This window comes from Saimiri boliviensis, chromosome 5 (assembly GCF_048565385.1).
Source record: "Saimiri boliviensis isolate mSaiBol1 chromosome 5, mSaiBol1.pri, whole genome shotgun sequence".
NCBI classification, from domain to species: Eukaryota; Metazoa; Chordata; class Mammalia; order Primates; family Cebidae; genus Saimiri; species Saimiri boliviensis.
The window spans coordinates 17,499,588-17,513,308 of NC_133453.1; the positions used below are offsets into that span (position 1 = coordinate 17,499,588).

At 42.2% G+C, this 13,721-nt stretch overlaps 1 protein-coding gene across 1 annotated transcript in view; it reads left to right on the top strand.

The window, feature by feature from the left end:
* Positions 1-11,608, top strand: part of AP1S3 (adaptor related protein complex 1 subunit sigma 3) — an 83,534-nt gene extending 71,926 nt beyond the window's left edge. The window contains exons 4-5 of the mRNA XM_003925476.4: positions 1,818-1,955; positions 9,568-11,608. Coding sequence (XP_003925525.1) covers positions 1,818-1,955; positions 9,568-9,603 — 174 coding nt within the window. The 3' untranslated portion in view covers positions 9,604-11,608. The remainder of the gene's footprint in view (positions 1-1,817; positions 1,956-9,567) is intronic.
* The last annotated feature ends 2,113 nt before the right edge of the window (positions 11,609-13,721 follow it).

Here is a 13,721-nt window from a genome sequence, read left to right on the forward strand (position 1 = left end):
GATGGGGTTTCATCATGTTGGCCAGACTGGTCTCAAACTCCTAATATCAGGTGGTCCACTTGCCTCCGCCTTCCAAAGTGCTGGCATTGCAGTCATGAACCACACACCTGGCCAAGATCAGCATTTTAGCAAAGTATTAGTAGTCAATGGCCTTGAGCAGGAACAGCCGCCACCTGGAAGGTCATTGGCCTGATTGAGACGTGTTGCAAGTCTGAGCAGCAGCTGTGAAAGCAGAGAAGCGAAGAAGGGTAGGGATTTATTTAGACAACAGAATCAGTAGGAACTGATGATCAAATCCAGAGGGGTGAGATCGAGGGAGGGAGAGGAATAAGGGGGGAAGGGAAAGTAAGTTGGTTGAACTCTAGAATGAATGAGATGGAGCAATTGGAAAGAGGTTACAACTACTAAGCAAAAAAGGTACTAAAGGAAAAAGAGTAATCTTGGTATCAGTTTGGGACATGGTGACATGGATTGAGGAATAGCCATGTAAAGGTGTCTAGTTAGTGGGTGAAAATATTGGACTAGTGGCCCAGAGGGAGATCAGGGCCAATCATCTAGGTTTGTTGAGCTACCTGCATGCTAGACACAGCAGTAGAAAGTCAGTGAGTTTGTCCAGGAGAATATGCATTTTGCAAAGAGAAAAGGCTTTCTTGAGGAACATGAAAATCCAAGGAGAAGATGGATGGTTAGAATATAAACAACATGCAGCAGAGATGTTTGCCTGTTCTGTTGATTGATATGTGCTAGGCACGCCAAAATGCTTCTTAAACAAATGCAGGGTAGGAGGGAGATAAACTATGCAAGGAGTCTGAGAAGGAATGCTCAGAGATAGAGGAGAAAAAGAGGCGTTAAGCAGTATTGCCAAAATCAGGAGAGCAAGGGAGATTTTCAAGGATCAGAGATGGTGGAGAGTACCACATGCTGCTGAGAGGTAAATGTTGGGGAGGTCTGGAGACTTTCAATGAGCAGAGTTTCAAGAGAACAGCTTCAGTTGGGTGGGTGGGGTATGGTATGGAAAGAGAAGGTGTCAGTGAGTACAGGAACAAGTAGAAAGGAAGACAGCAAGGAGAATGTGTGAGTATTGGAAATGACCCTTATTGGGATGATGGGAGAGATCTTGCCATACTTGCTACACTTTAAATAAACACCAGAATCTATCAGACTCTACTTTGGTCTGTGCCAGGGGTTCTGGATGTGAAGTCCCTAGGCCAGAGGCCTCAGAATCTCCTGGGAGCCTGTTAAAAGTGCAGATTCTCAGTTCTTATCTAGACCTCCTGAGTCATAAATTCCGGGGCTGGGGCCCAGCATCTATGTGTTTTAATTTGCCTTTGGAATGACTTTGAGAACCACTGGCCGTGACATAATTTTGAGAAAAATTAGCACAGTTGAGCTCATTTTCCTCTGAAGAGTGAGTTTCTGAGAGCGTTCTAAAGCTAGAAGCCAAGATGTGCAGAGCAGAGAGCAGGAGAAATGAAGCTCTGCCCTCCCGCCTGGAATGCAGCTGGGGCTCAGTTTTCTCGGTGCAGATGGAAAGAAGAGCCGAGTGGCCTCATTCCCTTACCGGGTCTCAAATTTCCTGTTGCAACGCAAAACATTATTATCTAAGTACATGCTTTGCTTTAATAGACTGTGGCTTTTCTTTTATTAAAGGCCTGGCATTCCCCATTCTTTTTTTTTTTCCTGTCCTTAAAATGCCATCTGATATTTTTATTTTTGGTATGCCACATGAGTGCAAGCTAAAAAAGCTCGAGATTCGGGCAGATATTTCCCGTGATACAACTGCAAGGTTATGAAAACATTTGTTTTTGTCCTACCAGGTCTGTGAGCTGGATATCATCTTCAATTTTGAAAAGGCTTATTTCATCCTGGATGAGTTTATAATAGGTGGAGAAATTCAGGAAACATCCAAGAAAATTGCTGTCAAAGCCATTGAAGACTCTGATATGTTACAGGAGGTCAGTACAGTTTCCCAAACCACGGGAAAAAGATGATGACGATGATGATGATAGTGTTAATAATTATAATAATAACCAAGACTTACCGGGCACTTTGTGCTGGGTACAGTTTCTAAACTATGAATTAGCTTATTTAATTCTCACAGCAATTCAAAAAGGTAGGTGGTATTGTTACCCCCACTTTACAGATGAGTAAACTGAGACACTAAGAGGTTAACTGACTTGCTCAATTTTACATTGCTAGGAAGTGTGGTATAGAGATTGAACCCAGGTAACTGGGCTTAAGAGTCTTTGCTCTTCACGTTTGGCTGAGTTTTGGAGTGTGAGAATACTTCACCGTCAAAAAGGTATCAAACACTTAGTTCTATTCTTTTCAAGAATAATTTTATGAGATGTATAAAAAAGACTCATTAAAATACCTGTGCTGCCCTGGGAAAGGAGACTACCAGTACATTGTGTTTTTGTTTGCCAGGGATGTTAAAACTTTATTACTGAGTATGGTATTTATCATTGTAATTAAAATTTCTTACACCTTTTGAGAAGGCTGTACGTGTGCTCCTGTTTGCATAAATGAATTGGGAACACCGTGGCTTGCTTGCCAAGGTATAAATGACATCCATTTGGTATTGCTCTGGACTCTGGGATTTCTATATAAAATAAAGTGGGAATGATCTTTTAGAAGCAGCACAGATTTGCGTCATACCTCATCAGGGTATTTACCGATTAAGCCCCTCCATCCTTCCCAAGACACTGTGAGAAAGAGCACTTCACCCCACTGACCTCTGCCCTCCCAGATGAGATGCTCTGAGGGCCTGAGTTTCATCCCAGCTCCTCCACCTCTAGATCCTTCTTCTCACTGTCTCAGTGGGTCTTCCCACCTTCCTATTTTCGAATCAGTAGGTCAAGAGGATCCAGAGCTTATAAAGTACTTTTTTTTTTTTTTTTAAGTGGCATTTGGCCAGACACAGTGGCTCACTCCTATAATCTCAGCACTTTGGGAGGCTGAGGCAGGCGGCTCACTTGAGGCCAGGAGTTAGAGACCTGGCCAACATGGTGAAGCCCTGTCTCTACTAAAAGAAAAAGACAATTAGCCAGGCGTGGTGGCGGACACCTGTAATCCCAGCTACTTGGGAGGCTGAGGCAGGAGAACCACTTGAACCCAGGAGGCGGAGGTTGCAGTGAGCTGAGATAGCACCACTGCACCACCTGGGTGACAGAGAGAGCCTCGACACTCCATCTCAAAAATAAAGAAAAATAAAAAAGATAATAAATAAATAAAACTGGCATTAAAGCTATTTTTTTCTGCTGTGTGGAAGAGGGTGATTAGGTTAACAAAACACCATTAAGTGTGAATTCCCAGCAGCTGTTTTGGCGCGTCTTTAGGCTGATTGCTTGCTTCCACCCAGCCAATCAGTCCTCTGGTGAATGGATGTGAAGGAAGATGTCTATTTGAGTGGGTGCCATAAGCAGCTGCGTGTGCCTATCAGCAGGCCAATGCATTCATTACCAGAGGAGTCTCACCTCAAAAAATGCGTTTAAACTCTCTGATGTTGATTTGGCTGTCTCCAAATGCCACAGGGAGAAAACTTTACAAAGTATTTGAGAAATCAGTGGTTTGGAAATTTCACAAAACAGTGTTTTATAAAGTATACTGGGGGTTGGGGGCAGGCAGAAGGGGAGGAAGTTTTTTAGAATTCTAACGTCAGGATCCTGACTGTGCAATCTCCTTACAAGAGAAACAGACTTTTATCAGGGTCTTTGGCACTTTAGTAATTAAAACTGAATTGGGGACCAAGACACACCTGGGTTAATTTGAAATCCTCTTAAACCAGGAAACAGTTTTAAAAAGGTTGTGGGGTGGGCGCAGTGGATCATGCCTGTAATCCCAGCACTTTGGGAGGCCGAGGCGGGCAGATCATGAGGTCAGTAGTTTGAGACCAGCCTGGCCAACATGGTGAAACCCCGTCTCTACTAAAAAAAAAAAAATACAGAAATTAGCTGGGCATGGTGGCGGGCGCCTGTAATCCCAGCTATTCAAGGAGACTGAGGCCGGACAATCATTTCAACTCAGGAGGCGGAGGTTGCAGTGAGTCGAGATTGCTCCATTGCACTCCAGCCTGGGCAACAAGAGCAAAACTGCACCTCAAAAAAAAAAAAAAAAAAAAAAAGAAGGTTTTTATAAGTCTGGTGTTGCTAGTTCCATTTAAATCTAGGAAGTAGGTATTTCAAGAGTGAGCTCTTTCACAATTAAACACCAGTTGGCAATTCATGTTCCTGGCGATTGAGTGGAGGGGCTTGATGGGTCGGTCTCAGGGGACCTTGCACTTAACCCCAGTGTCGCTATTTGGGTGAGCAGGCAACGTCATGGCTGCCCTCTCAATTTCTTCTGTTGCACTAACAACACTTGCCAAATACAGAGAGTGTTATTAGCGTTCTCTTGAGCTCCGGTATTCAGTAAAGTCAATGAATATTTTGGGGAGCTTGTTGAAAAATGGACTTGTATATCTTGCCTGCTTAAGAAGTTTAAACTGGATAAGAGCCAGTAATATACTTGCATCAAGGAAAACAATTACTGCTTTTTTTTTTTTTTTTTTTCTGTCCTTTGGACCTAATCATATATTTGTAGTTACTGAAGGTTAAGGGAGGCCTTTGTGACATTGCTTTAGCTGTGAGAACAACTGTCAACCTTAAATAGGTTTTAAGACTTTTCTCTAACTCCTACTTAATAACAATTTCTTAGAACAGTAATAACTTTTAAAAAGCTGCACCTCGGCCGGGCGCGGTGGCTCAAGCCTGTAATCCCAGCACTTTGGGAGGCCGAGGCGGGTGGATCACGAGGTCAAGAGATCGAGACCATCCTGGTCAACATGGTGAAACCCCGTCTCTACTAAAAATACAAAAAATTTGCAGGGCGTGGTGGCACGTGCCTGTAATCCCAGCTACTCAGGAGGCTGAGGCAGGAGAATTGCCTGAACCCAGGAAACAGAGGTTGCCATGAGCTGAGATCGTGCCATTGCACTCCAGCCTGGGTAACAAGAGTGAAACTCCGCCTAAAAAAAAAAAAAGCTGCACCTTTTGGGAGGCTGAGGCGGGTGGATCACGAGGTCAAGAGATCGAGACCATCCTGGCCAACATAGTGAAACCCTGTCTCCACTAAAAATACAAAAATTAGCTGGGCGTGGTGCCATGCGCCTGTGGTCCCAGCTACTCGGGAGGCTGAGGTGGAAGAATCACTTGAACCCAGGAGGTGGAGGTTGTAGTGAGCCGAGATTGATTCACTGCACTCCAGCCTGGTGACAGAGCAAGACTCCGTCTAAAAAAAAAAAGGCGGCACCTGCCTGAATATTTAGTAAGAAGACAAATAGTCTCAATCTCCAAATGCTCAAAGCTTTTTCTGAGTGTGCAGTGGCTAGATGTTGATAAGAGGAAAAGAAAGGAACTGTTTACTCGGTTGGGGATACTTATTTGGTGGTAATAACAATATGGACAATAGCACAAAGTTATTGTGAGGAAAATAAAACTCTCTGGCCAAGCGTGGTGGCTCATGTCTGTAATCCCAGCACTTTGGGAGGCCGAGACGGGAGGATCACTTGAGGTCAGAAGTTCGAGACGAGCCTAGCTTACATGGCGAAACCCCATCCCTACTAAAAATACAAATATTAGCCAGGTGTGATGATGAAGATCTGTAATCCCAGCTACTCGAGAGGCTGAGGCCGGAGGATTGCTTGAACCCGGAAGGCAGAGGTTGCAGTGAGCCGAGATGGTGACAGTGCACTCCAGCCTGGGTGACAGCGTGAGACTCTACCTCAAAAACAAAAACAAAAATAAAAAAGAAACGAAACTCTCAAGGGAGTTAGTGGCCATTAACTGCAGAACTTGCAGTATGTGGCAGGGACAAACTATACGTGTTACTCGGACTGACAGCCTGCCAAGAAGGGAAGCTCAGGGCCAGCTGCAGCGGCTCATGCCTGTATTCCCAGCACCTAAGGAGGCTCAGGCAGAAGATTGCTTAAGTCTAAGGGTTTGAGATCAGCCTGGGCAACATAGTGAGAACCTTGTCTTTCCAAAAAAAAAAAAAAAAAAGGATAAAATTAGCCAGGTGTGGTGTGCACCTGTAATCCCAGCTACTCAGAAGGGCTGACATGGAGGGACTGTATGAGCCCAGGAGTTTTGAGACCAGGTAACATAGTGAGAACCTCGTCTCTACAAAAGGTAATAAAATTAGCAGGCGTGGTGGTGTGCACCTGTAATTTCAGCTACTTGGAAGGCTAAAGTGAAAGGATTCACTTGAGCCCAAGAGGCGAGGGTGCAGTGAGTGGTAATCGCACCACTGCACTCCAGCCTGGGTGACAGAGTGAGACCCTGTCTCCAAAAAAGAAGGGTCAGATTGTATCTCAGGAGCAATAGGATACCATGCGCCCCCGTCTGGATGCGTGTGGAACTGCTAGATACGCCCAACACCGTCATCCTTAAAAGAGTAAAAACCGTTTTAACAGCTAAGCCAAACCACAATGCAATAGGAAGTCACAGCATGCACTGAGCTATATGCATAAGAAACACCACAGAGCTAGATGTAACCAGAAGAGGTCCCAAGATACAGACTCCAGTCTCTGTCTTGCGAATATGAGGGCAACTAAGGTTCTGCCAGCTCTGAAAGTCTGCCCCAAACCTTTAAAGTGGCAAGCTCAAGAAAATACCAACTTTTACCTTATTGGTTTACACAGCTTGAGTAACAACCTGGCTCAGCTCACACAAGGCAGCCAGTGTGGTTTTTAGCAGACTGAGTCATCTGGTGGTGTGAGCAGTGCCAATGACTAGAGGCCACTGAACCACAAAGACAGGAAAAGTGTCAACTCCAGGCCCCTCTCAAGGCTGCAGGAAGGGCCTAGCAATGCCCTCGTCTGGTCATGGGTTTTTGTCAACATTGCAAAAGTAAGATTTTTTTTTTTTTTTTTTTTTTAAACAGAATTTTTGCTCTTGTTACCCAGGCTGGAGTGCAATGGCACGATCTCGGCTCACCACAACCTCTGCCTCCTGGGTTTGGGCAATTCTCCTGCCTCAGCCTCCCGAGTAGCTGGAATTACGGGCACGTGCTACCATGCCCAGCTGATTTTTTGTATTTTTAGTAGAGATGGAGTTACACCATGTTGACCAGGATGGTCTCGATCTCTTGATCTCGTGATCCACCCGCCTCGGCCTCCCAAAGTGCTGGGATTACAGGCGTAAGCCACCACGCCCAGCCCAAAAGTAAGATATTTTAACTGCAAAAAGTGAGTAGCCATACATGCAATATATGCTAGAGGAGTGTCAAGCAATTAATTAATGAAAATAACATGCAACTGATTTTTATTTTGTGGTGTCTGTCATCTTCAAAGTTCATAATCTGCGGTCATTTCTTTTCTCATTCCAAATATACTTTATATCTGATTATGTATTTGTAACTTTGTATTCCCACTTAAATGGTATAAACTATAGATTCCACAAAACCAGCATGGGCCAATGGCCTGTGTGATCCCTCTGCTAAGTTAAAAGACAGGGGCAGCATCTATAGAAGGGTAGAGAGGGGTACGGGACTGTCTCAGCCAATGCCCATTTAGGAGGTGAGAGCTTTATGGAGTAAACGTAGATAACTGAGCACAAGTATTTCTCAGCAGAGGAACTCTGGAATTCTAGATAGAGCTGGTGGAAACCAGTTAGAAAATCTCTTAAGATAAGGGCAGATTTCTAGCTCTGCTATCTCCTGAACAATCTTGCTCGGCCAGTAGCCTTGGTCTCTTCAGCCCATATCAGTTAGTGGACTTCCTGGCAGGTTCATATGAATCACATACCCTGGGGTTTCAACTTAAGAACAGGTTGAACTTGGATTGCTAAATGAGCAAATCGTAACTCAAACGAAAGAGACAGGTTGACTTTTTGTTCTCTCGAGCTTTCTTATTGATTCAACCTGGGGCTCTGGTGTGACACAAATACATATGTTTATAGTAGGAGAGAGTGCAAGAGAAGGCCCATCCGTCTTGTATGGTGTAGGACCAGCAACATCACTGTTAACTTTGAACACTGCCTGTACTCGTGAGTCTGTTCAAACATTTTTTTTTTTTTAATGCTGAAAAAAAATATTCCTTAGCAGACTTAGTAACTGATGGGTAATATAAAAAGAATGAGATCATGTCCTTTGCAGGGACATGGATGGAGCTGGAAGCCATTATTCTTAGCAAACTAACCCAGGAACAGAAAATCAAATGCCGCATGTTCCCACTTACAAGTGAGAACTAAATGATGAGAATACATGGATACATAGAAGGGAACAATACACACTGGAGCCCATCAGAAGGTGAAGGTTGGGAGGAGGGAGAGGATCAGGAAAAATCACTACTGGATACTAGGCTTAATACCTGGGTGATGAAATCATCTGTATAACAAATCCCCAAGACGCAAGTTTACCTATATAACAAACCTGCACATGTACCCTTGAACTTAAAAGTCAAAAAGAAACATAATTTGTTTACATTGGACAGATGCCTTTGGAAACATATGGCAGAAATTATATATTTTTTTCTATGAACTTGGTAGAGAAGTAAAGAAATTTCTAAAAATTTCAGTCTGTTTATCTTTATCTTTTTTTTTTTTTTCTTTTGAGACAAAGTTTCACTCTTGTTGCCCAGACTGGAGTGTAACTGTGCAATGTCAGTTCACTGCAACCTCCACCTCCTGGGTTCAAGTGATTCTCCTGCCTCAGCCTACTGAGTAGCTGAGATTACAGGACCCCGCCACAACACCCAGCTAATTTTTGTATTTTTAGTAGAGACCGGGTTTCACCATGTTGGCCATGCTAGTCTTGAACTCCTGACCTCAGGTGATCCACCTGCCTTGGCCTCCCAAAGTGCTGGGATTACAGGCATGAGCCACCATACCCAGCCTGTTTATCTTTTTTGTCTTGACAATACATATAATAAAGATGTTTTGCACAACATAGGTAACAATACATACGTTGTACAAATATAATTCAGAATTCCCTAATACGTGTACCTGGTCCTCATGATCATTTTAGCAATCTTGGCAACTTTGCTTTAGCATTTCTCTCTCTCTCTCTCTCTTTTTTTTTTTTTTGAGATGGAATCTCACTTTGTCACCCAGGCTGGAGTGCAGTGGTGCAGTCTTGGCTTACTGCAACCTCTGCCTCCCGGTTCAAGCTTCCGGAGTAGCTGGGACTACAGGAGCGCACCACTACGCCCAGCTCATGTTTGTATTTTTTCGTAGAGATGGGGTTTTGCCATGTTTGCCAGGCTGACCTCAGGTGCTACACCCACCTCAGCCTCCCAAAGTGCTGGTATTACAGGTGTGAGCACTGTGCTGGCCAAGCACGACTCTTACCAGACATTTATTTTATGATCACACTTAACTTTTTCTCAGTTGAAAGTCACTTAATTCCAGCCATATGGACGTGTATACAAATTATACTGAAACTTTGATTAGAATGCAAAGATTTTATATCCATGTATCCTTTTGATAACTTGTTTTCAACAATGGCAAATAAATAAAAATGCAGATTTCACAGTCTGCTAAAGGATGTGATTTAAAGGGAAGATTGTTCTAATTTATTGTTCTCTTTCAGACATTGGAAGAATACATGAACAAGCCTACATTTTAACTGGAAATCTACCTGAAGACTCGAGCCTACGTGTTATGAAGCTGTAAATAAGCAATGCTTTCCATCTGGGTTTTTGATGGAGCCTCAGGCACCATGCCAAAAATAACTTAAAGGGATTTTTGTTAACAAAAGTTAAAGTTGTTTAACATATTTATAATTACTATATGTCTGTATTATTACAAAAAAAGAAAAAACTATGTGTCTTTATTATACTATATAAAAGTCCTTGTAGCTCTGAATGTTTAAAATAACTACCACCTAACCCAACAGACAATATTTGTAATGTTTTAACTCCATGTTATATTTTTTAAGCTAGTTTAGATAAATTTGCTGCAATTTTTTTTGCATTTGATCCTCTACCGACAGGTTGAAAAATATGTTGTAATAATCCATGGTTTTGAATGTAAAGTTCATATGATGTCATTAATACTTTTTCTAAATGTTTGGTTTTTTAAATTGTATAATAATTCAAACTTATGTTAACAGTGCAGTTTATAAATAATGCTAGACCTTTTTCATACACTTAATAATACTGTTATGGTAATTCACATACAAAGTATCTGATTTCAATGTGCTGAATTCATTTATTTTTTTCTGAATTCATTTATTATTTTAAGAAAATAACCAAAGAGTATAGAATTTAATAAGTGTTTTTGACGCTTTAGAAGCTGCTATCCTGACTGAGGTTTTAATTTATCTTTTAATTGAATATAAGGGACGTTCCAATGAGGTTTTCTACAAACTATATATTTATTAAGGTTTATAGAGACCTAGAGATACAGCATCTATGACTTCCTTTATTATTCTAAAATAGTATAAGGGTTAATAACAATAGCAATAATAATTTTGCTGCTATTTTTAAAATTTCATGTTCCAAGCATTCTTAATTGCTGGAAATTTCATTTCAAATATGTTTTAATGTATCTCTAATACTTCGAAGATTTACTATATGGCTTACTTAGAGCATTTAAGATGATCACAGCCTACATGGTAGATTCCTTCTTTTTTATTTTCTCACCCTTTCTTCCCTAAATAAAAAATTTGCTGCTGACCATTATTACTGTGAATATATCACATCTGTGCTTCCTGGAATGAAAATTCGGTGTAACCAGGTAATAACAGTGATCAAACCTATTGTGGGGAAATAGCCTGTAGGCCGGGCACGGTGGCTCACCCCTGTAATCCCAGCACTTCGGGAGGCAAAGGTGGGTGCATCACTTGAGGTTAAGAGTTGGAGAGCAGCCTGGCCAACATGGTGAAAGCCCTTTTCTACTAAAAATACAAAAATTAGCTGGGCGTAGTGGCGCACACCTGCAGTCCCAGCTACTCAAGAGGCTGAGGCAGAAGAATTGCTTGAACCTGGGAGGTGGAGGTTGCAGTGAGGCGAGATTGCACCACTGCACACCAGCCTGGTGACAGAACTCAAACAAAACAAAACAAAACAAAAAAACAAAAATTAGCCAGGTGTGGTGGCGGATGCCTGTAATCTCAGCTACTCAGGGTGGGGGTTGGGGGCGCTGAGGCAGGAGAATGGCTTGAGCCTGGGAAGCAGAGGCTGCAGTGAGCTGAAATCACTGCACTCCAGCCTGGGTGACAGAGCAAGACTCTGGCTCAAAAAAGAAAAAAAAAAAAAAAAAAAAAAAAAAAAAAAGGAAAAGCTTGTAGTATTCTGTCTTGATGCCTGCTATTTGATGTTTTACCTGTGCATTCTCAATGTTAGCTTTGAGGCCGGTATCATTCATATTAAAGTGGTTTGGGACCTCCATTGATTTCCTAGAAGAATGTGTTTCCTGTTGGATTCTTTAGAAAATCCCATCTGGTAGATTTTTAGAGAAACTTATGGAAAAATGTTCTCTTTAGTTCATCTCAGCAGACATATTTAGGGAAAACAGCAAAGCAAGCAGGAGAACAAAGGGAAAGTCACCAATTCCTCAATATAACCATCAAAGGAAATAACTCAGATTAGTATATAAAATAATCATTAGGCTTTTACTATCCATATTTCCTCAACCATGTAATTACAGTTATGGCATCAGCTTGAAGTATATCATTTATGATTGATCACTCTTTAGCTTATCTTCAGTTTTGTGGTTTAACTTTTTTTTTTTTTTTTGAGACGGAGTTTCGCTCTTGTTGCCCAGGCTGGAGTGCAATGGCGCGATCTCGGCTCACCGCAACCTCCGCCTCCTGGGCTCAGGCAATTCTCCTGCCTCAGCCTCCTGAGTAGCTGGGATTACAGGCACGCACCACCATGCCCAGCTAATTTTTTGCACTTTTAGTAGAGACGGGGTTTCACCATGTTGACCAGGATGGTCTCGATCTCTTGACCTCGTGATTCACCCGCCTCGGCCTCCCAAAGTGCTGGGATTACAGGCTTGAGCCACCGCGCCCGGCCGGTTTAACTTTTTAATGTGGTAGAATCCTTCCATTTCCTCCCCTTCCCTCCCCTCCCTCCTCCTTTCTCCCTCCTCCCTCCCCTCCCCTCCCTTCCCCTCCCTCCTCCCCTCCCCTCCCTCCTCCCCCCTTCCCCTTTCCTCTCCCCTCTTCCTTCCCTTATTTTTTGAGATGGAGCTTTGCTCTTGTTGCCTCGGTTGGGGTGCAATGTTGCAATCTCAGCTCACTGCAACCTATGCCTCCCTGGTTCAAGCAGTTCTGCCTCAGCCGCCCAACTTGCTGGGATTACAGGCATGCATTACCATGGCTGGCTAATTTTGTATTTTTAGTAGGGTTTCTCCATGTTAGTCAGGCTGGACTTGAACTCCCAACCTCAGATGATCTACCTGTTTCAGCCTTACAAAGTGCTAGGATTACAGGAATGAGCCACTGCACCTGGCTGAATTCTTTATTTTTCAATACAATTTTGTAAAGATGGACCTCATGTAAATCCATCACACTTTTTCTGGTTCTTTTGAAATTTGTCACTATATTTGGATAATGGTAGCTCTTGAACCTCAATCAAATATACTACATATATTGATAATTCCATATTAGACACTCTAGCTATGCACAGGCTTCTCAGACTTCCTATCAATGTCACACATAGAGAGTAAGTATATCTCAGCCGAGTGAGGTGGCTCACACCTGTAATCTCAGTACTTTGGGAGGCCAATGCAGGCAGATCACCTGAGGTCAGGAGTTCAAGACCAGCCTTGCCAGCATGGTGAAACCCTATCTCTACTAAAAAATATAAAAATTAGCCAGGCATGGTGGTGCATAGTTGTAGTGCCAGCTATTTGGGAGGCTGAGGCAAGAGAATTGCTTGAACCCGGAAGGTGGAGGTTGCAGTGAGCTGAGATCATGCCATTGTACTCCAACCTGAGTGACAGAGTGAGACTCTGTCTAAAAAAAAAAAAAAAAAAAAAAAGAAAAGTAAATATATCTATTTGGCGCAATGGGGTAAATTTGAGAAATTTTAGAGACATCTTACATGGGCCTAGGCTAAAATAATTATTGTGTTTTATGTTATATAATTACCATAAGATGACCAAGGGAAAGGAAAGATAATAAATATTAAATTTCTATAAAACTTCCAAAATAAAATATTTTAACATTTTTAATGAAGAATTCGGTGTGCTTTCATGAATATACTTTTTTAAAGTCAGATTTTATGCTTAAAATTGCTACTCACAATTCCTGGCGACATCTCTTTAATAAGACCTCTTTATTTTCTTGGTACCTACCACCAAGAAGCTACTTCACAAGTAAGTGGTAGCAAATGGGAGAAAAGCATTTATTGTTTTTGCCCCTACTGACTTTTCTCATCATTCACCTACATTTTGGTAATCTGATCTTTTTACATGTAATTAATGATTGGATCATTCTTTAAATCTAGTGACAGCTCCTTTTCTTTCATTAACAAATGTGAAGTCGACAGGTCTTGTGATGAAGCAAATGGATTTTTGATTCAAACTTTTTTTCCATGTCAAACCTCCTAAAATAATGATAAAGCTTTTGTCAAATGTATTGTTCTAAACGTTTTTTTTTTTTTTTTTTGAGACAGAGTCTCACTTGGTTGCCCAGGCTGGAGTGCAGTGGTGTGATCTCCGCTCACTGCAACCTCCGCCCCCGAGTTCAAGTGGTCCTTGTGCCTCAGCCTCCCAAGATGTGGGGATTATAGG